This window comes from Sceloporus occidentalis, unplaced genomic scaffold (genome assembly GCF_023333645.1).
Source record: "Sceloporus occidentalis isolate IW3139 unplaced genomic scaffold, rSceOcc1.0.p SCAF_6, whole genome shotgun sequence".
Classification (NCBI taxonomy): Eukaryota; Metazoa; Chordata; class Lepidosauria; order Squamata; family Phrynosomatidae; genus Sceloporus; species Sceloporus occidentalis.
This window is the reverse complement of record NW_028316986.1, coordinates 124949455-124973424: the sequence shown is the minus strand read 5'-3', so window position 1 is coordinate 124973424 and position 23970 is coordinate 124949455. Positions and strand designations below refer to the sequence as shown.

Here is a 23970-nt window from a genome sequence, read left to right as displayed (position 1 = left end):
ATATCATCAGCAGCACATAAGGAGAGCGGCTCTATTCTAATCTTACCCATAGCATGCTATGTATAGAAGCTATGGGGTTTTTTTTTTGGGGGGGGGGTGTTGTTGTTGTTTTTCTCTCTAGGATAAAGTATCAAAATCCAGGAATGACCTTGCCACTTGAAAAGCATGGTCACAAACAAGTCAGGCTTGTTTCTTATGCATTACTTAAGAGCAGCCCTATTGTTACCGAGTTTGGTTTTATATAAATTTTGGGTGCCAAGCGATCAAAAATCATGACCCCTGACTGACACCATCAGAAGCCGCCATTACCCTAAAAGCGAGCTGACCACGTAGCCAGCCAGCCTTGCTGGACTTGGTCACAGGAAAAAGGTAGATTTAAACCTTAAGCAAGCAGTTCTGGGAGTTGCCCTTCAAGTTTCACAGGCAGCCCAAAGAGAAGAAGACAAAGAAGTAGCCTCTCTCCTAATGAGTGAGTGATTGTCTTAAACAACTCTGCCATCTAGATATTTGTCCTCCCCTGAAAGTGTCAGAACTCTTCTTTGTGTAAGTTTCAGCTTAGACAAAAGATAGCCATCAAGACCTTTGTTCACCAGGTAGCCATTGCCTGAGGATACGTTTCGCAGTATAAATAGGACCTAGATTTCTGCCCTCATTGGGCTTGTCGAACTGAAGTTCCAAACCTCAAAACCTTGCTTGTAGAGCTGCTGCTCCAGGCTTGAGTTCCCCGAGCCTTGGGCTCCGCTGAAATCACTTGAGCTAAGCCAATGCTCACTGTCTCTCTCGGGCCTCTAAGTTAGCTTTGCCAGCCGGAACTCAGCTCCTAGCCACCGCGGTTGCCGCTTGCTTTCCCCTTTCTCCGTGGCCATGTCTCATCATCCCCCATCACTCACATCCGTTGCTTTGGAGAAGACTCCTAAGGTAAATATTTCAATGGTGCCTCTTTCCTTTACCCCCAAACTCTCCCCCTCCCTTGCTTTAGCATTGAATGTGTGTGCGTGTGTGTGATCCCTTTTGTTGTGTGGCTTTAATAAATGTTTATATTTTAATTGCACCTCCTTTGGCATTGGAGTCTCTGTTTCTTGGGGTTGGACTAGATGACCTCTGGTATACACATAGGGACACAATCCGCTGTGTGCGTTGTTAGGACACGCCTCTCGTAAATTTGAGCTAATTAAATTCCCCTAATTCGATTCTTCCTAACATTTTGCAAACCTGAATAAGCCCTAGTGAAAACAGTGGGACTTCTGAACGAGACTTGGCAGCACATATTCACTTTACATTCCATACTTGGGTGCATACAACAGAGTATAAAAAGCATGTGCCTCTTGTCTTGTGAAGGATGCAATATACAAAATTTGGCACCTGCCCATTGACATTCAGGAAAAAAGCAAATGGGTAGGAAAGAAGCCTTCAGCATACTTTTAAGGGATATGTCTCAAACTTTCTGTCCAAGAGACTTGACAAGAGATACATGTGTAGTACCACAGTTTCAGATGCTGACTTGTTCTCACTGCACAATAATGAAAACAAGCTATCATTCTGAGGTAAGACAAATTATTTATGAAGAAAAGCAGTTTCAGATCATGGCATCTTACTGCTCTTGAACCATGCCAGCAAACCCCCACGTAGAATTAGGATTTACTCAGACCTCCCAGGTGAAAGTCCAACTCTCTGCCCTCTGATTCTCAGTTCCCCATTTCCCAGTTTTTTACCTGTCACGTCACTATATCCTTTATAACAGTCAGCATGGCTTACCATGGATTGTGTTCCTCGTGTGGATGATGTAGTAACTGGAGTGATGGTGATGGTACTTGTAACTTTGCTTGCTCCAGGCCTTGCGGACACATTATTCCTGGGGGAACGAAGGACAGTCCCAGTCATAGCCTCCTTCTCTGCTGCTACATTCATAGGTCTGACAGTAATCACAGGGCTTGTTCCCTCTTGAGCAGCACCAGATGAGCGCTTAAACTGGGAGCCCAAGTGGATATGAATTTTGTTGTCCTCGGTTGTTATAATGTTCGTGTTTGCACTGTACTTCCGGACTGGAGTTGGGACAGTTTGTTTTTCTGGAGTCACTCTGAAAACAGCCCTCCCCATGGTCATGTCTTGTGATTCAGGTGACACAGTAATTTCTGCTGGTGCTGCAGAGGTAGACACAGTCATTATCTGAATGGGGGACACTGGCCTTTCTGTGAATGGAGACTTGGCACTCTCTGAGGATTTCTCCCTAGAGAACGTAGTTATCGTCACCGGAGACATTGCTCTCTCTGGGCCTCCAGGGCTCTCACCTCCTTTCCCTTTTTGTGATGTGACATGAGGAGAGGGAATGATAGTAATCCGTGGTTTCTGATTCCCCAAGGTAGGAATAACAGTGGTGCTAGAGAAGAAATCTTCAGCTGTTGGGCTTGTAATCTCCAAAGTAGCAGTGCTGTTCTCATGATCTGGAGTTACACGGATATGAAGAGGCTGTCCCTGCTTTGGAGAAAGTACAACCTCTCCTGGACGTTCTGGGCTTGTTTGTATTCTGGCCCCTTTATCCTGGTTGGCTTGAGAACCATTTTCTCGTTTTTTCATCCATGGAATCCAGGATTTTCTCATGGTAAGCTCATTTGCTGCAGGAGGATATCTGTCAAGCACTGATGACCTCTCAGTGGGTTTTTTAAGCCCAACCTGCCGAAGATTGCTCATGATGTGGTTCTCCTCCTGGAAGGATTTCCTAATGAACACAGCAGGTGTTTCCTCTTCTGCTGCCTCAATGCTCATTGCATCAGTTTGCACTCCTGTGGATGTCACAGGTATGTCCACCATTCTTCTACCATTCATGCTGGGTCTCAGGGCTCGGCTATAGCGCTTCGACAGCTCGAGCTCTTTTGTTAATGTCAGCACCTCCTGCCCCATGACTTTGTTTTTATTTTCTTCTTCCAGAAACCTTTGCTGAAGGACTGAGTAATCCACTTGGAGCTGAGAAAGCTGGTCTTCTTTATTCATTAGCTCATGAATTTTCTCTTTGAGAGCCTGCACTTCGGCTTTCAAGTCTTGGCTTTTAGCTTCTTCCAGCCGGAACCTTTGCCTCAGCTCTGCCTCCTGACTTACAGCCTCCCCCTTCTCTATTGCTTTGTTTTTAGCAATCTGGAGCTTCATTTCTTCCAGCTGCTGAGAAAGGAAGTTAGCTTTGTCCTGCTCAGTCCTAAATTTCTGCTCCAGTTGATCATATTCATCCTCCGTCTTCATCAAGTCTCCTTCAACCACTTCCAGTTGCTTGAGACGCTTTTTCAGTCTTTCAATTTCAGCCGTCAGCTCTTTAATCTTGTTATCCTCTTGTCCACTAAGCCCTGGTCCTTTTCTAACTCGATCTCTAGCTATTTCTCTTTCTACCTTCTCTATGCCATCAATTCTTTTCTTTAACTGATCCACTGTACAGCTCAGCTCAGAAGATTTTTCCTCTTCATTCTTCAATTTGCCAATTAACTCATCTCTTTCCTTTGTCAAACTGGACACTTTTTCCTCCATCTCAGATTTCAACTTCAAAAGCTTTTTGCTTTCATCTATGAGTTTCTCAGTCACTTCCATAACTTTGCCTTGCTCTACCTTAAAATTCTTATTCAAGCCCTCAACTTTCCTCTCTTCCTGCTTTATCTTATCTACCATGTTTTTCCTTTCATCCACCAGCATGACAGTAAAAGACTTCAGCTTTGTCAGGTCATCTTTTAAGATCAGTTCAGCTTTTTCCAACTTATTTTCTGAAGACTCCAGATCCTTTACCCGTGTCTTCAACACTTCTAACTCATTGATCAAGTCTTTGGTTAAGCTTTTTTCTTTTTCCAGGTTCAAGCGCAACTGAGTGCATTCAGATTTGCTTTTGGTGAAAGCCTCCTCCAGCCGCTCCAGTTCTGACATCCTCTTCTGTAGTTTCTCCACTTCAAGCTTCAGTTCCTTGCTGTGGTGCTCTTCCTCTTGCAGCTTCTTCTTAAGCTCTTTACACTGAGATTCAGTTTTTGTGATCTCCTCATCCTTGCCTTCCATTTCAAGCACTCGCTTACGGAGGTTTTCCACCTCAGCCATCAAACTGGAGTTCCCACATTCCCCTTTAGCTATTTTGTCTCGCAGTTCCTGAAGCTCCTCTTCAGTCTTCTGAAGGCTTTTGTTGGTTTCTTCAAGTTCCTCAATTCTGCGGGTTAAACCAACTAGTTTCAGCCTGAGTTGTTTGTTGTGCGATTCCTGACTGACCAATTTAGCTGTCATCTCCTCATACTCTTGGGAAAATGATGATGTCTTGTGTTCAAGTTCTGCCTCTATTTTCATGAGTTTCTGCCCATCTTCTTTGGCTTTGGAACTTAAAATTTTAAGTTTTTCCTCTTCTTCCCTTAATCTCTGAGTTAAATCTTGAATCTTCTGGGTTTGCTGATCAAGTTGCTCAATGTGCATCTGTCTCTCATCCACAAGCATGAGTGCAAAGGACTTAAGTTTGACTAATTCTTCTCTTAGTTTGTTGATCCTTTTTGCATGCTCTTTATCTTTGCGGGCTTGGTAGACCTTTTCTTGTTCAAGAAGCTTCTTTAATCTGAGGAGATTAAAAAAATGCACATAGGGTCATACACTTCTTTTCTTAAAATAACAGTAACAACTTTAAATCCTGCTTCCTAAAAACTATTTTTGTCTTTAGGCACTATTAGATGTAAGTGCTTTCAAAGATTTATAGTTGCCATAGGTTGCAGTGTGCTACTTCTCTAAGGGTAATAGTGGGCAAGGCGTCTTTAAAAGAATGCACAGGCTTATTCCCTTTAGACTTGTGTGTGCTGCCTTACATCTCTGACATGAAAGGACTGAGAGCAAATCCTCCTGATTCAAAGAAACTGTAAAAATAAGAAATGAAAAAGATGACCTAATAATGTTCAGTCAGTAAGCTAAAGGATATTCCATGAATTGCTGTTTATACAGTAATTTATTGTATGGCTCTGTAAATTAGGTACAAGGGTACACCAGTGGAAGAGGCTGCTCATTTTGTGTCCTACTTGTGAACTTCCCATAAGCATATGACTGGCCATGGTGAATACAGAAGGCCACGCTAAATAGGCCTTATGTTTGAGCCAGAGACGCTCTTCTTATGCTACCCAGTCCTGTTCAAATCCACTCTTTCCAGTAATACAGCAATGTAAGACTAAAACATTTTTTTATAATTCCCCATCTCTTTAGACTAGTTATGCACCAATGATTACATGACTGCACACCAAAATCGTCTAGTGTGTTAAGAGCCAAAAGTTAAATCATTAAAGTTTTGAGTTCAATTCCAGTTCAGATTCATTTGTGTGTATAAAACTCTTTGGCTCGGTTCCAGCTGAGACCGTAACTTGGATCAGTAAACCAGTTCAAAGTCAGACACAGTTTGCACAAACCACTAGATTAATTCATACTACTGCAATACAGCAATTCAAAGACAAATACAAAAGATACATATTTTAAAAATATAGATTTCTCAAATATGCTGTTTTCATAAATGAGGAATACACAAGCTTTGCTGGATAATAATAATAATAATAATAATAATAATAATAATAATAATAATTTGTTTTATTTATATACCGCTATTCCAAAGATCATAGCGGTGAACAGCAAGTAAGCTAATTAGCAAGTAAGCTAATTTGCCCCCAACAGTCTGGGTACTCATTTTAGTGACCTCGGAAGGATGCAAGCCTGAGTCGAGCTTGGGCCCTTTTGCTGGTCTTGAACTCGCAACCTTGTGGTTTTGAGTGAATGGCTGCAGTACAGGGATTTAACCACTGCGCCACCAGGGCTCCTCATAAATCAAGGCCAACGTGAAGGCAGTTAACACACACACAGCACTATATATTCATCAGTGGTCTCCCCTCTAAGTACTAACCAGGACTGTCCCTGCTTAGCTTCCAAGATCAGACAGGATCTGGTGTATTTAGGGTATTTAGGCTTATCTAGACCAGAATGGCTAACAGGATCATCTCCTACCAATGGTCAGTGGCAGTGGTTCTCAAGCTTCCTAATGCTGCGACTCTTTAATACGGTCCTCATGTTGTGGTGACCCCCAACTATAAAATGGATAGAGGAGTGGTGTTTCAGTTCCTAGGACCATCAGAAATATATGTTTTTCAATTATTTTAGGTGACCTCTGTGAAAGGGTCATTCAATCCCCCAAAGGGGTCGCGATCCACAGGTTGAGAACCGCTGCTCTAAGGTCTCTAGAAGAGAATTTTCAGGCATCTCAATTATCCCAGGAGTTGTCTACAGTCACCTCACATTTGCCCCACCTACTCACAAGAAACTGGACTCAAACTGTACTGACTGCCACACATTTCAATTCTCTTGCACATACACACAGAATGGAAGCTCCCCAGCAGCATGGGTGAGGGGGTAGCCCACTCTGACCCCTCAACATTGATCTAATGGCTGGGCTCGGCTGGGAAGAAAGTGGCCGCAACCATCGTAAAGGCTCCATTGCTGGCAACTGCAGTGAAGGAGATGGACAGCCTTATGCTCCACAGTATAATAGGGGCTAATGATAGTTCAGACTATGCTCTCCCTCTTCATCTCTTCTCTTGCCCAAGTGAGCAAGCTAGCAAATGAGTGAATGAGCAACAAAAAGCACACACAGCCAGGTACCCCAACCCTTGCAAGTACAGAGGGACAACTGCATGTAAAAAAAGTTTTTAAAATACTAAATAAACCTCCATTTCAGAAGCCCTGCTAGCCTTTGGTTACTATTCCCTGAACAAGGGAGCGGGGTGGCAACACACAACAAATTTGCCAGACTGATCCTACCTCCTCAGTTAGACCATGCCACCTCCAATTTCACCAAGATTATGACACATACGTTAAAAAAAATCAATTTTTTCCTAAAAATATGCAGAGTAAAAAAGTGAGTTTTAAAAATTTGTATTAATGCCTAAAAGGGCTTTCAGTGCAAAACTTTTGGGTGACACAAATCTACCCCAGCCTTATGCATAGATATGCCACATCCTTTAACCTGTGATGCAACTTGGGATAGTGCAGGAAGCTTTGTGCACAGAGGTTTTACATTAGTAAGGCACTTTTCAGGATGTACAGAACATTCACAAATTACATCACCATTAAACATTTACCTAAGTGAACTGGTTTTCACTTACTGTACCTTGATTTCAGATAGTCCACCCTCCCCCACCCAAAAAAAAAAACCCTTTTAAATTATTATTATTTTTTAAAAGCAGAGATCTATCATCTTTTAATTATGGTAAAACTTTGCATTTGTTGGACCAAAGCAGGAATCCAGACATGATGTAATGGTTAGACTGTTGATGGTAATTCAAGAGTTCTTGTATTAAGGCCCCACTGAGCTGTTGAACTAGACTCATGACACTCCTTTAGATGTGCCTACTTCACAGATTTTGTTGTGACCATAAAGTTGGGAGTAAGAGGGCATGTCTTCCTGGGCAAAACTGAACTGGTTTCTCCCTGCCCTTGTGTTGCCCTATCCAGATAACACAGGGCCAAAGGACCAATTTGGCTGTGAACTATCCATATAGGGGAAGAGCAGTCTTGCAGCAAATCCTTTATCCTTTCCTTAATCTGCATTTGAAAAACTCGTCATTTCTTCCAGATCTTCCCAGAAAATGCAGAGCATTCTGGCTGTGCCACCTGCCACTGCCACAAGTCATTCCTCTGAGGTCAGAATGAGGCACCCAGCCATGTGTTCAACACTGGGAACCTAATTTTCAGGCTCAAAAAAAATGCCATATGTCAGCGATAGGTGACACAGTGGGATGCTGTGTAGACAAACATCCAGTATCACTCTGAAGTGCCAAGTGCCAGCTTTGGGTCCATGATGCTCCAGAAGCAGCTCAGAGTATTTTAATTGTGTTTTATAATGTTATGTTGTAATCTGTAGTCAGTTTTAAGGAGAGGGATAATGGGATTATGTAATTTTAGTTATGTATGGAACTATGTACAGTGGGCACTTCCCTTACGCAGGGGATCCATTCTGGATCCCCCCATGTAAGGGGAATTCCGCATATGCTCGAGCGCCATTCAAAAGAATGGGGCTTGTGCCTGCAGCGTGGTACGGCGCACGTACCATTACCCCTTCCAGGGCACGCTGAACCTTCTTCCGACACAGCTTTCAATGTATGCTGAAAGTGTTACCAAGTTTGGTTTTATATAAATTTTGGGTACCAAGCAATCAAAAGTCATGACCCCTGACTGACCCCATCGCAAGCCACCATTATCCCAAAGGCGAGCTGACCACATAGCCAGCAAGCTTGCTAGGCTTGGTCACAGGAAAAAAAGGTACATTTTAAACCTTAAGCAAGCAGTTTTGGGAGTTGCCCTATGAGTTTCACAGGCTGCTCAAAGATGAGAGGACAATAGAGGCAGCCTCTCTCCTAATGAGCGAGTGATTGTCTTAACAGCTCTGCCATCTAGATATTTGTCTTCCCCTGAAAAGTGCCAGACCTCTTGTTTGTGTATCCATTGTGTAAGTTTCAGCTTAGACAAAAGATAGCCATCAAGACCTTTGTTCGCCAGGTAGCCATAGCCTGAGGATACATTCAGGGGTATAAAAGGACCCCGATTCCAGCCTTCAGTGGGCTTGTAGAGCAGAAGTTCTGAGCCTGATACCTTGGTTGTAGAGCTGCCGCTCCAGGCTTGAGTTTCCCAAGCCTTGGGCTCCGCTGAAATCACTCGAGCTAAGCCACAGCTCACTGTCTCTCGGGCCTCTAGTTAGCTTTGCCTGCCGGAACCCAGCTCATAGCCACCATGGTCGCCACTTCCTTTCCCCTTCCCACGGCTGCGATCCACCATCCATCCTACATCGCATCAGACTTCCTGGAGAAGACTTCTAAGGTAATATTCCCAACGGTGCCTCTCCCTTCCTTCCTTTACTCACCCCTCCCTTGCTATAGCATTGAATGTGTGTGATACCTCTTGTTAGGTGGCTTTAATAAATGTTTATATTTTAATTGCAACTCATTGGCATTTTGTGTCTCTTTCTCTCTGGGGATGGACTAGATAACCTCTGGTATACACTAAGGGACAAGATCCTGTGCGTGCATTGTTAGGACACACCTCTTGTAAATTTGAGCTAATTAAATTCCCCTAATTTGATCCTTCCTAACAAAAGTCACGTAAGTCATAGTTTTTTGTGGGTTTTTCGGGCTATGTGGCCTGTTCTAGAAGAGTTCTTCCTGACGTTTCACCAGCATCTGTGCTAGCATGTAGGTCATGCTCGCATATAACGCAGGCACACTGGTATTTTAAGTATGTATTTTCACTTTATAACCTGCCTCAATCATATGGAGAGGTGGGATAAAAATATAATTTATTATTATTATTATTATTATTATTATTATTATTATTATTTTAGCCAGCGGACACCCAACCAGAGTCATCTATACCATCTTAGTGCATTAAAGGAATATGGAATACAAATAACCAAGTGCTACAGGGACTGTGTAACTGCTGTCCATGTGTACTTCCCTACTGAACATACCAGATTCAACGTGAAGGCTTTCACAGCCAGTATCCACAATGTTTTTCTGTATTTTTCCGAACTCTTCCAGAACATGGCCACACAGCCTGAAAACCCCACAAAAACTACACCAGATTCAGTTTAGTTCTCCTGAAATAGCCAGCTTTATTATTCTTTACAGCGAGTAGCAGGAAATACTTCCCCATTAAACCCTCTAAAAACTGAAATTCAGATAATATGTTTACGTTTCATTTATCCAAGATATTATAATTTTTTTTGGAAAGCTGTAAGATATTTTTATAATTCTGATTTTAAGGCCTAACATGTCAAACCACTCTGGATTTTTAAACTAAATAATCACCTCCTGAAAAAAGATACACAGCTAAAATCTGTGTCAAATTATTGAAGAAATAATCAAACAGGAAACTGACTTGTGTGTTATTAAGCTTATGCAAAATGCTTTGCAATCAAATTCATTTCCATATCCAGAAAACACTTTCAGTAGAGAACAGTTGCATGATTATGATTTGCTTGTAAGTTTCAGGCATTTTACTACACAGGAATGCTTTCCATTCAGGAAAATTGTGCAGTATGAAGGCGCCTCTCTTACCAGCCAGCCATGAAGCTTGCTGTCACCTCCCCTCGGGAGCTATCCAGCATGGGTTCTTAAATGCATGTGTCTTGCACAATGTGTTTTCAAGTGCTTTATTATATTCCTAATTGTTTCCATGCAAAAGATACTCTTAGTTGGGGGGGGGGGGAAGTAGTAGAACAGGTGGTGAAATGGCACCTACAACACCTAGACTCCCTCAGTAAAATTCTGTGCATAAAGCAGGGTAATTTTATAATGGAAAGCTCAGGTAGCAGCAGCCTTTACTACTGTGTTGCCCTCTCTCAAAAACCTTGCATAATTTCTTAAATGCAGACCCATTTCTTCAAAAGCCACCTAGTTTTATTGCCTACTGAAAGTTTCTGTCATCAGCCACACTAAGTAAATACAATCTACAAAAATATGTTGTTGTTGCTGGTTGTGTGCTTTCAAGTTGTTTCTGACTTATGGTGACCCTTAGGCAACCATATCACGAGGTTTGCTTGGCAAGATTTGTTCAGAGGGTTTTGCCACTGCCTTTCCCTGAGGCTGAGAGTGTGTGACTCACCCTAGATCACCCAGTGGGTTTCCATGGCCAAGCGAGGTTTCAAACCCTGGTCTTCAGAGTCATAGCCCAGTGCTCAAACAACTATACTCTGCTGACTCTTTTTAAAGTAAATATAACTACAGAAATGCTGGAGCTAGGGCTCAGTGCTCATTCAATTCAGGAGGAGGATGAAAAGAAAAGAGGGAAAGAAGGAGGAAGAGGTTTAACTGAAACCTTTTCTGCTGTGTCGATTCTCTAACATAAGGAAAGCTGCTGTCCTATGCAACCCTGATACAGTGTTTACAAGTCTGCCAAATTCGCTTAGCCTTTCTATATAAACTGTATATGCAGTACAAATGTAGGTTTATTTGTAACATCTACATCAAAAATTAATACATGCCTATAAAATGAAACACATTTACATACTGTATACATTTACTGTATAAATATGTTTCATTTTATAGAAATGGATTAATATCTAGATGTAAAATTAACATACTTCTATAAAATGAAACATATTTATGTACAGTACACATTTACTGACAGCCTAAATCCTCTACAGGAGTCAGACTATGTCTGATCGTGCAAGCCAAGCAGGGTCATCCCTGGTTAGTAATTGGATGGGAGAGCACCAAGGGATACATGGTGCTGTGGGCTATATTTCAGAGGATGGGACTGACAAAGACACCTCTGAGTATTACTTGTCTAAGGAGTTTATCACACGGGAGGAATTTCTCTTAATTTCGGATGAAAAGAAAGTGGGGCCAGAACACATTCACGTGAATTTGCTAGTTCAGCAAATTTACATGAATTCGAATTGCGTTTGAACTGACTCCCCATTGCCCGAAAATAGCTTGCCATTGCCTGAAATTGTGTGTGGTAGTCTATCATGCAATAACGTTAAACCCCATGATTGCGTTCGGATTGCCACTGGATTATACTTCCAATTTCCCTTGTCTGATAAACTCCAAGGAAACCCTAGGAAACCCATGGGGTTGTCATAAACTGCCCAGCAACTTAAAGGCACATACACTACACATACATTTACTGGGTAAGCAAAGCTCTAGATCAAGTATCACCTGAGCCATGCATGTCTTCAGTGACTTAAGGCATTTCTTACCCTGCATCCTTGATTGATAACCTGGAAATAGTCATACTGGCCTAACTTATGGGGCTGCCATAATGTTTAATTTTAAGATATGTCTTTAAAAAGTATGTGAAGCCCTTTGGCTCAAGATGCACCACTGCAATAACTCATTATTGTAAGTATACTGAATCTGATAGGATCCAGAATAAAATTATCATAAAAACTGATTTATATGAAAGCAAGAGATAATCAAATATCTGAAAGAGATTCATTTAAATATTGAGTATTTTGTCACATTTTGGAATAATGAATCTCAGAATCACACTTGGCCGTTCCCTTTGTTTTTATTAGTTTGAATTTAGGAAACAGAAAGATGATCTATTTAGTATCATTATTAGCTTTGTGTCCTCACCATATTTATGATTATGATTATGATTTTAAACACACATACATGGTATTCAGCCTACATGTGCCCCATGTTTGTTTTTAGGGACCTGCTTTAAGATCTTTTGCATTCTACCTCAGCTCCATCATGGGACTCAAGGTAACATACATGTGAGGATTCCCATGTTGTCTCCTGTCCAATCACTGAGTGTATCTACACTGTAGAAATAATGAGGGTGTATCTATACTGTAGAAATAATGCAGTTTGACACCACTTTAAGTGTTATAGCTCAATCTTATGGAAACCTGGGATTTGTAATTTTACAGAGTCTTTAGACTTCTCTGCCAAAGTGCTCTGGTGTGTCACAAAACTACAAATCCCAGGATTATGTAAAATGGAGCCATGGCAGTTAAAGTGGTGACACACTGCATTATTTCTACAATGTAGACGCATCCTGAGACCTACTTAGCAGCAGCAACGCAACTTACAGTATGCTTAGGGCTGATATATAAAATTAAACCTTTCAAGGGAGCACACTTTTTCAGTCTCTGTTAAGATATTTTGTGAAGCCATTCAAAAATCAGTTCAGTTGATATATCGCCTTCAAAAAAAAAGTCAGAGCTGACAAATTGCCCTATTCTGTAGCAATGGGATGTTTCAAACACCCTACTGGATTTCCTGCACCTCATTCATACAGAATATTCACAATATGGTACTCTCAAAGAAACCAAACAATTTAACTTTGCACTTTAACTGGAAGAAATTATCTATAGGGCAGCAATAAAGAAAAGAAAAAGAGAAAGAAAAGAAACTTTTTACAAGTGGAAAACAGAAGATTTAAACTTGAGATGGGTTTCTTTCTGGCTGAGGTTAATCCTTTCCTGAAAAAAAAAACCTTTTTAATGAAAAGTCTCCTGCACAGCGAAATCAAAATTGGACCACAGAATAACACCAAGGAAAGTTTAAGCTTCACAGCATCACTCCATGCATTAAACAAAATAGAAACCATTCCGTATAAATTACCTTGCAAACCAGGATGTGATCCTTCAACAGCCGGCAGCTAAACACAGATCTGAACTAGTAACTTTTGATTTTTTAAAAAAGCTGTAGAATTGTTTGCCCCTTTAACTAAGCACATGTCTCTACTTCACACTGTTATGCGCAACAGCTCCCAACTGAGTTTTCCTGCCAGACAAATCTATTCTCTCACTCACTCACACACATACAAGGGGGGGGGGGGGATAAAAGCTTGTGCAGAAACAACAACTAGCATCCCAGAATCCAAACAAACAAACAAATCTTGTAAAAAAAATAAAAAGCAGTGCTGTGGCTTCCTTACCTTCTTCCAATGAGGAATCCTTGCCATCCCCCTCCCTTCCCCAGCTTTGCAAGAGTTTGCTAGTCTGCAGGGCCTGCTCTACAGGGAATTAGCCATCACATTCCAGCCATGTCATCAGAACAATGAAAGGTGAATGTTGTGCAAAACAGCTTGGGACCACTCACTGGTGATGTCATCCCTCCCTTATATGGTGCATTATTGTGCAGATTTAACTTTGGGCAGGGAAAGGAGGGGTGTGTATGCAGAGCTTCACTACTTCAGAAAGCAAGGAAAAATCTTGACCAGAGAGAAGCTTGGGGGGGGGGGTCCAAGAGAAATGCAGTTTGTAACACTGCTCCCCCCCCCAATCCATCTATCCATCCAAACTAATTGAGCTTCAGCCAGTTCTGTTTGACATGTGCTGGAGAGGCAATTGCTGTCCTTTTGGAAGCAGAGTAAACCTTTCTCAAACTATCTGTAAAGGGATTTCATTCCAGACGCAGCCAAAAGTAAGATAGATGTACAGTGGACCCTTGTTATACGCTGGGGTTTGGTTCCAAGATCCCCCGTGTATAACAAAATCCGTAGATGCTCGAGTCCCATTAAATATAATGACATAGCAAAATTGTATCCCTTATAAAAAATGGAAAATCAAGGTTTTGTATTTGAAATTTATACTTTTTTGGAACATTTTCAAACTGTGGATGCTTGAATCCATGTATTAAAAATCCGTGCATAAGAAGGGCCGATTGTAATTAGCTTTTCTATACATTTAAAAAACAAAACTTTGTTGCTTTTTAAAAAATGACATTTGTGTCTAGAAATTATGTGTCTTGTGTTCAAATCCCTGATTGACCAGGGAAACCAACTGGGTGACCTTAAACAAGTTATAGTCTCACAGCCTCAGAGGGAGGCATTAGCAAAAAAACCCCAAAAACCTCTGAAGGAATCTTGCCAAGAAAACCCTGTACTTTATGGTTGCCATAGGTTGGAAATAATTTGAAGGCACACAACAACAACTACAACAACAACAACAACAACAACAACAACAACAACAAAAACATTACCAACGATGCAAAGCTGAAATGGAAATTGTGGCTGCATTTTCAACATTTGTTGAAATTTTCAGCATTTGCTGATGCAGAAACTGCTTCTAAAGTCAGGACAAAACTGGATGTGTTCCTTTATGGCTTGGTAGGTTTGGGATATACAAACCTAATTTTGCAATAGCAATCTAGTTTGCAGTTGTGTGTGTTTTAAGGGACAGCTGTGACATAGCATTTGGCCTCAAAGAAAGACTCCCGCTAATTTCTGACTTCTATAAAATCAATCAAATTTACATTGATGCCTTGGAAGAAATTTGGCTCCAGGAGCCACTCTACAAGAACCACATTTTGGCCAGGCTGCCAGTGAAGTTAATTGGGACCTGGTATGGCCATGAAACCTGGTATGGCCAGTGAAGTTAATTGGGACCTGGTATGGCCATGAAATGGTATGGGTAACCATGTGCAAGTCACATGCTCTCAGCATCAAGGAAAGGCAATGGTAAGCCTCCTCTGAACAAATCTTGCCAAGAAAACCCCATGATCTTTAGGTCACCATAAGTCAGAAATAATTTGAAGGCACACAACAACAATAGACTCACCCATCCAGTAAGTATATACCCAGTTGCATTTTCCCAGACCAGAATGCATTTGGAGGAAATGCTAGTTATGCACCAAGTCTTTATCCTTCTGCAATCTCCACATGTTTTCTGAAATTAGTTTTTCTTTCCACTACATGCACACATTTTGGGCCTTTAATAGTTGCATGACTGCAAGGCATTCAGTAGCTTAATGCTTCCTCCAGAACTCCATCACCTTCACCTCCTGCCTTGGCTGAAATGCAATTCCAGGATTGAGCCCTGGCCTAAATTCAGCCTTGTCTTGACTTCTCCCTTGCCTTCCATGTCAAATCAGGCAGCAATATAACTATGTGTGTATGTATGTGCCTTCAAGTCACCTGTCAACTTATGGTGAACCCATTAATTTCACAGGTTTTTCTTAGGCAAGGAATACTCAGAGGTGGTTTTGTCAGTTCCATCCTCTGAAATATAGTGCACAGTACCTGGTATTCATTGGTGATCTTCCATCCAAATACTAACTACAGGGAATTAGCAATACATTCCACATCACACCCTGCTTAGCTTCCAAGATCAGACCAGATCTGGTACCTTTAAGAAATATCAAAGGTAAAATCCACAGACTACCCTCGATTGCATGGTGACATTCCTTAAAACTCTGCAAACAAAAGGCAGAACAAGCATTTGTTCCTTAGGATTTGCCTTTTATTTACTGCCATGAAAATACAATTCACACAAACAGCAAATCATCACCCAAGGACCAATTAAAGTCTTAATTACAGTCACAAATGCTCAGAGGTGAAACCACAAGACAATTTTCATCTTTCAATAAAAAGCTGTCAAACCTCCACCTGCCTCATGCTTAATAGATGTAAGTGAGTTCCTATAACCCATTCTCAGTGCAGGTTTCAGTTTGCTTGTGTTATTTTTTTAATCCAAAAGAAAGAAGAAAGCAGGCTGTTTTTAATATAAATATATTGCATTAGTCATATTCTGACTCTTGGGAAAATATTCAATAAAGAAAAATACAACATATCCTTGAAAAAGAATGCTGGATGCAAGAGGGGGACTGATTCCAGGCTATACATTTTATATTACTTACATCATATTCCCTAAAATCCCCGCACTTAGTAAGCTAAAGCTGAACAACTGGCCTTCATCACCAATCATTGCTCTTATTTGAAATAGGTCATTCCAGGCAGATGTTATAAAACATTATATCATTCTCCAAGGGACTTTTCTCCCCCTTTTTGAATTGATGGACTGAGGCTGTAGTCTCCACCAGGCCCCAGCCTTTAAATCCCACCATGTAAATGTGTGCTATATTTCTCTCATATGTGTTCATTACCTTTTATGGAGTATGGTTTGTGAAGTAAAGCTGGTAATGTTGAACAGTTTTTTTGTAAGTGGGTTTCTTCTTTCTTTCTTTCTTTCTTTCTTTCTTTCTTCTACTTCTTTTTTTTTTTTTTTTGGAGGTATGGAGGGGGAGGGAAAAGGGAAAGAATTCAAACTCTGAACAAAGATGGTTTGGGGGGGACCTTTTGGGGTTTGAGCCCCCCAACCTCTTTCTAAAAATCAAAGCAAAGTTGCTTTGCTTGAATTTGACTGAACTTGAGATTTGTTTTTAGTTAGAAAGCAAGGCTGGGGGTTCATCCAAATACTTGCCTGACAGCAAGTCCCACTGAACTCAGTGGAGATTGGTGTTTGTTGTTCCTATGTAGGGATGTAACAATCATTCATCATGGTTCACTAAACATACGAATTGTTAATTTCTCAGCTCCTTTAACTGTTTTATGTAGGGGCCAAGAAATCTGCCACATGATTGCCTAGGTGGGAGAATTTTCAGATAGTTCATTTGCAAACAATGTAAATGAGCAGGAAATTCCTTTTGAAATTTGTTGCTTTAAGTTTTATTGTTTTACTGCATTAGTGCAATAAAACACCAGGGGTGCAAAAGTGTGTGCATTTTTACATTGGAAAAGTCTAGCAAGTTACATAGTAAACTGACTTGCCAATGAGGTGTTGAGATTGTGTGTTGTTGTTTTTGTAGTGGCTGGATTCAAATTTGTTAAAGCTAAAAGAGAAAATGTCACACAAGGGAAGGTGAGGATGAAGGGGAGATAGCTTGGTATAGTTTATGAGGAAGATAGAGTCAAGACAAGCTGGGATCAGTTTTGACCCAAGTCCTATAGCTGGAAGGGGGATTATGGGAGCCATAGTCCAAAACTTCTTCAAGCTCTAATTCTCTCTCTTTCCCTACCCTGCTCTCTTCAGCACATACTATAATACACTGAACTCAATGGAATTATTGAGTCCAACTATTGTTGGACTGCAAGTTCCAACAGCCCCTAGCTGGTGTAGGCAATGCTGAGGAATAGTGAAAGCTGCAGTCCAATGATATTCGGATCTTGGAAGCTATGTAGGGTCAGTAAGTCCTGGTTTGTACTTAGATCGGAGACCACCAGGGAAGACTAGGTGCTGTAGGCTAACTTTCAGAGGAAGGTACTGGGAAAAGCACCTTTGAGGATCCTCACCTAAGAAAATCCTATGAAATTCATAGGTTCGCCATAAGTTGATGGGCTTTTTGAAGGCTCATGCATGCGTCACATGCTTTATAATATCTACAGCCCCTGGAGCCATATGGACACATCTGGTCCTATGGTATATCTGGCCCCAAGCACCAAAAGAGCGGGGGGGAGGGATGAATCCTAGGCCCCATTCCCACTGGGCAAAAAAAAACGGTTTATATTGCTGCGATTCTGACTCTGATTTTTTTTCCGAGTCGTATTCAAATCTGGTCCCTCGTTCCCATTACGAAAGGGTGCAAACGGACCCAAGTTTTTTTTAACCCATGTTCTCGTTCCCATTGAAATTTTCTCGGTTGTAATTTGAAGCGGACTTTTTTGCTCCCCGTTCTCACTGCCCTTCCTCTTTTTTTGTAAAGTAGCTGTTAATCACGTGCCTAAGCGCTTGACGTCACAGCCAATCAATTGCTTAGGCGCTTTTCACCTCTTGGAAAGGAGAGCAAGCCTCTATTCCCCCGATGTCCCTTTGCCTCCCAGGCTGCCCTATGTCTTCCCAGTCCCTCTGGGGAAAGAAGAGGGAGCCTCTATGCCCCCAAGTCCCTTTGCCTCCCCCATTGCTCCCTGGGGTGCGATCAAGCAGGCATTTAATGCAAAGCCGATCTGCTGCTCAGGTGTTCAAGCGCTCAGGTGCTCAGGCACTCAGGCAGAGGGGGGGAAAGAAAAAAAGAGAAAAAATTATAGTTAAAAATGGTGTTCAGTGGGTCTCCTCACACATCGGTCTATGAATGTGGAGCAGGGGGGAGGTTGCAGGGGGGCGTAATGTGTTTACCGTTTTTGGAGGTCAATGTAGCAATTTGCTATGTTTGGATACCTGACAGAGCGCCTAAGCAATCAAAAGCTTAATTTTTAAAAAATAAATTTTTCTACACATGCGATCGCCTTATCCTGCTTCCCACTCCACTGGGGGAAAGGCTATGCGAACGGGGGGAAATGGCGCCAGTAATGCAGGAAAGAGAACAAGTGGGTGACACCCCCAGGCCAGCCCCTTGAGCACTGCTCCTCCCATCCTCAAGTTCCCGAATCAGACACCCTTGTCGTTCCCATTTGTTTGCCTCGAATCAGACTCGGGAGGTACAGGAAAAACCTTTGAAAATATGCAGTCAAATTAATCTGGTTTATCCAACACTGATTCGGGTTTTCCAAGGAAAAATCGATTACATGGGGATCAGATCTGAATTCCAATGAGAACAATATCGGCGCAATGAGGATTGAATGTGCGCTCAAATGAGAATGATGCACCCATAATCCAAGTCTGATCCGCTTTATAAACCAGTGGGAATGGGGCCTCAGAGTACTGTTTGCATTCCATGCATTCCTATTCATGTACCCTGTCACCATGTCTCCCTATATTAATATTTTGCTAGCACGTGGCGTGGGATGCATGTGTCCCACTGCCAAACTACCTAGGGGCACCTGTGTCCCCCTGAATCTGTTTCTGTGGCCCCATTCCCATTCCAGTCTATCCTGACTGCATTTTGGTGGCTACAATAAAGGGCGAGCTGCCTCTCTTGGAAGCATACAGGAAGATTTTGCCATTTAAGTAGTTCACATCTCTCCCTGCATTAATATTCCTCCCAAAAATCCAGAGTGGATTTGTTTGGAACATCTGGGGCAATCCACGAGGCACTGGGAAATTAAGGACATTCAAGAAAAATGGAGGGCATTACAAAATAAAAGCTAATATAAATATAAATGCATGCTTCTTAGTCATGCTCAAAGTGAAGGGCATTTTGGAATTCTTCCTGGACAGAAGGTTGAAATGTAGGACATGTCCTGGAAAAGAAGGATGTGTTGTTACTCTAGGCATACACTCTTTTCCCCATACACGGGTGGTGGTGGTGGTGGTGGTCCAGAACGGATCCCCCGCATATGGGAAGGGCGGACTGTAATTTTTCTAGGAACCTCTAAGCGCTCCGGTGCGACATCTGGTGGGCATTGACCACAGACTCAAGCTAGAGGACCTAGAGTTTCCTAGAGAGAATATATTAATCAAATCCACAAATAATCAAATCCAAAAAAATGTCAAAGCTGCAAATGTGGAGGAATAATAATAATAATAATAATAATAATAATAATAATAATAATAATACTGTATATGTGGGTGTGGGTGTGGGTGTGTAATCACAGAGCTGGAAGAGACCTTAAGGGCCATCAAATCCAACCTCCTGCCATACACAAAAACACACTCATAGCACAATATATATTGTCCACAAACACCCTCTGAGGGTTTGTTGGCATTTCAGACAAGTTATTAAGACTACCTGGGCAATTTTAGGTCCTGGAAAGGTGTTTTGAAGGACTTGGGAAGGTGTCTAAGCCCTGGGGGTTCTAAGAGCAACAAAAACAGCACTGAGGTCCACACGCAGCCCAGGGACCCCATTTTGCCTATCTCTCCTGCACAGAAAACTGACTTACATAGGTCAAAATATGCTCTTTCTAGCCCAGTCCTCTCCAGGGAACAGCTCTCCAGGGTGTCAGCCTGGACACATTTTTCACATCTTGTATGCTTCACTTCTTTTAACTGGAGATGCCAGGGACTGGACCTGGGATCTTCTGCATATAAGGTTTGTGCTCTGTTACTGAAAAATGCTGGCTGGAGTGGATTCTGGGTATTGTAATCCAAACTAGTCGCATTTCTAGACTCTGGAGAATGGCTCCTTCCCCTAAAAATTTTTAAGTTGTAACCTGACATCCTCATTTTTTCTTGTCTAGTTAGCATATTGCAAGTTAGCATATATTGCAAGTACTTGCTATTATCATATTTCTTTTCATCTTTACAAATGCTTAATTCATACAGAGGTTCGAAGTCCCTTTCAGTCTTACTGACTTTTGTAACTCACAGCTTTATAGGCTAACTTGGTGGTTCTCAAAGTTTTCATCCTCGTGACTCCTTTTACGTTCGCACGCCCCCTCGACATAGTATATGAATAAAAATATTTTGTTTGTTTAGTGTGCGTATTTTCATTTGCACATTGGTGCATATTCATATTTTAAAATTAGAACAGTTTTATTTAAGGAAATCCAGTATTTAACTAAACACATGTGTAAATATTACACATTAAAATAGGTTGGGAAGAGAAGGGGGAAGAATCATAGCCTCCAAGTCTTGCACCTCCCTTGAGGAACTCTTTTATCCCCCTTGGGGTCCTGCCCCACTGTTTGAGAACTGCTGGGTTAACTGGATGAAAGGAAAAGGAAAGTAGGATTTGGAATTGTTGTTTTAATTACCAGTTCCTCTATATCCATGAAGCCCATCAGAAAACCTTGAAACAAAAATAGTAGGCATCTCTTTCAACTTCAGCCCTGTTTCTATCATTCTGTCTGTACCATTTTAGAAAAAAAAAATCAGTATATTAATGATATCCCTGAGAAAATATAGGCGGTATTGTATGTTTGCCAATAAAATACAGCAGTGAAGAAAGAGGATTGTGTTTTTTGCCAGAATTTTATACTAGTTGTCATATGTGCTTGTTCTTGCCAATTTTCATCACTGATATATGGTAAGATGAATAATAACTGCAATGCCATGGATTCCTACAATATCCCACTGTGCTCTTCTCCCCGCCTCCATCATTTCTGGATCATAGTTTGTAAGGGGAAAAAGCAGTGAACAAAATAAGAAAGAAGTCCTTGATAGACAGAGGCATTAAGGCTTCCACAGGTAATCAAAGCAAGGAGACTTTACAACTAAAATGACCAACTTTTGTAGTTGTGTACAGGTTGTTGTATGTGGTGAAGCTCAGAGCTTGTCCTTCAAGAACTGTTAGAGAGGTATTACTGTTAAAACAAGAGAGCCCACATTGTTCCTTGGGTTTCAGGGAATTCAGACCTGTTTTTCTGGAAGGGTAGCTTCTACTATATCTCTATGTATGTAGTAATCTCTTTTCAAAACTGCAGTGATGGCACCAGAATATAGTAGTAGTAGTAATAGGCACATAAAGGGCTAGGAGGCAGTTCACTTTAGTCCTACATTGTATTTCTGAGAGACAAAACTGCTTATCTCACATAAACACTCGCATCCCCAGAAATGTATTTCTCTTTCAAGTAAATCCAATCCATTCTCCCCAGAAAAGGAGGCAATGGAGGGAGACGCTAATAGGGCTGAGAGCCAGGTAAAGGCCAAAGACAAATGGGAGTGAGTCAGATCTCATCCTCATAAAAGAAGCAAAAAGGAGGCTCAGATGAGAGCTGGTCATAATGGCTTGCAATGGAGGCAGCCAGTTCTCACCAGGAACTGCTCGCTCTATCTACCATCTGCCCACCACCTACCTAGGTATCGAGATGGGCAATTAAAAAATGCTTTGAGTATATGAAAAATGACTTTCCGTCAAGCTGCAGGGAAGGAGGAAGCTACATTTTGGGGGAAAGAATTTGCCCCCTCACACATTGTGGAACCTGCTGGCTTCCATGTTAAGTGGACTGGTGAATCCCCTCTGCATTTTAATCCAAACTTCAAAGAAGCTATCGAAGAAGCTGAAGCTATTAAACATTCACACTAAAACCCATAGCGGATTCATTGAGCCATTGAAATAGAAGGCACCAGCCACCACTACTCACACAGATACACACACACACAGAGAGTCACACTGGCCATCACCTATGTGAAACAGCTTTTTAAAACGGCAATAGCAAGAACCTTTCTAAACCGCTTATCAGTGCACTTAAGCACTCCCTAAGCAGTTTACAAAGTGTAAGCTAATTGCATTTTGTGAGGCAGTGGTGTGAAGGACAACAGCTCAAAGGATCCGATTTTAAAAAAGTTTCGCCAGCATCTGTGGCTGGCATCTTCAGCCACAACAAAACGTCAGGAAAAAACTCTTCTAGAACATAATAATAATAATAATAAATTTTATTTATACCCCGCCCTTCCAAGAAATGATCAGGGCGGCCACATAGCCACATAGCCTGAAAAACCCACAAAAAACTATGGATGCTGGCCATGAAACCTTCGACTTCACATTAAATGTAAATCAGCTGAATCAATTCAGCCAAATTTGAGTTAGCCTGAGCAACTGTTTAAATCTTAGCATAGACAGTCTAGGTAAGCACTGGCTAATGAGCAGCAAAACTACACTATAGTTTATTTATTTATTTATTTTTAAAAAGTCTGTATTGTCTTCATTTTTGTTCATCCGGTGTAAACTCACACTCCACAAGCTGCCACGCCAACACCCATACAAATGCCTGCAGATTTCAAATGCGGGAGGAAAGCCTCGTCCACCTTAGAACTGAGGCCTTCCCAGACATTTCCTCACCCTTTATCTGCATCTCATGTATATGAAATAAAGTGGAGCAAAATGACACTATTTTCGGGAAGAAAGACTCAGGCGCTCGCTTCTCATGGGAAAGGGGAGAGAAGGAAACCTGACTAACAAAAGCACAAACAAGGTGGCGGAGGAGTTGAGGGGGGCAGGAGGGAGAGTTGTTTGAAATCCACTAACATCAGGGCTCCCGATCTTGTTTCATGGGGAGGGGGCGGCTGTGCTCTCTTTATTAGTTGCAGATCAGTTTCCTTTGCAGGTGATGCCGTCCCAACATTACATCACCAGAAGAGCAGCCAAGGACCATCTCAGTGCCAGGATGACTGAAGCAGAGAGGAATGTATTATCACACAGGCTACTGAGAAACCCGCCAATCCTTTCTTTGCTGGGGGTGTTGGGATGGAGCAAGGAAGGCAGAACATGTCATTGGAAGAGTGAAAGAAAGTTTTTGTAGAAGTAAAAAAATCGGGGAGGGGTCCTAGAATCCCTTGTGTACATTGACAATCATAGCCATGTCTTTTCTGTGCTGTCAGGGGAGGTTCAGGAGCATTAACAAAGGCCAAATTTAGTAGGCTAATGCTTGAACAGGATAACATGACTCCCCCCACCACAACACACACACACAGCCCTGACTCTGTATTGGAAGAAATTAATCAGTGCTTCTCTGTACTTGGAACCTGGCTGTTTCAACTGAAGAATAGAGCTTCTGGGACTATGAGCTAAGAGAGCTCCAACATGAAATCATTATCTGTGGCTTTTAACCTAGAAATAGAAGTCTCACGCCGGAGCTGAAAGTATAAAGTTTCTCCTAGGGTGAAATAATGCTGGCAATTTTTATGTGTGAGGAAGGGACAGTAAGCGTGTCTCTCCCTAAAATATGTTTTCCACAATCTCCAACAAATGTATTCAATAAGGGCAAGCTGCAGGGCCCTCACTGCAGTGCCTCCCACATCTGTGCAGCAGTGAATCTGTTCTGGGTTTTAGTCCAAACATTAAAAGAAAAACTCAAGACAATGAACTCTATACTTTGAATAGGCTCAGTAGTTCCTTTAAAGTCTGGGCAAAAGTCTGGAATGGATTCATCACCCCACTAACATGGAAAAAACCA

At 41.7% G+C, this 23970-nt stretch overlaps 1 protein-coding gene across 3 annotated transcripts in view; it reads right to left on the bottom strand.

Annotated features, from left to right (window-relative positions):
• The window catches only part of FILIP1 (filamin A interacting protein 1), a 130821-nt gene that overhangs the window by 26010 nt on the left and 80841 nt on the right, over nucleotides 1-23970 (bottom strand). For all 3 annotated transcript variants that reach the window (XM_089530900.1, XM_089530899.1, XM_089530901.1), the window contains exon 5: nucleotides 1756-4561. In XM_089530900.1, the coding sequence (XP_089387026.1) occupies nucleotides 1756-4561 (2806 nt within the window). The remainder of the gene's footprint in view (nucleotides 1-1755; nucleotides 4562-23970) is intronic.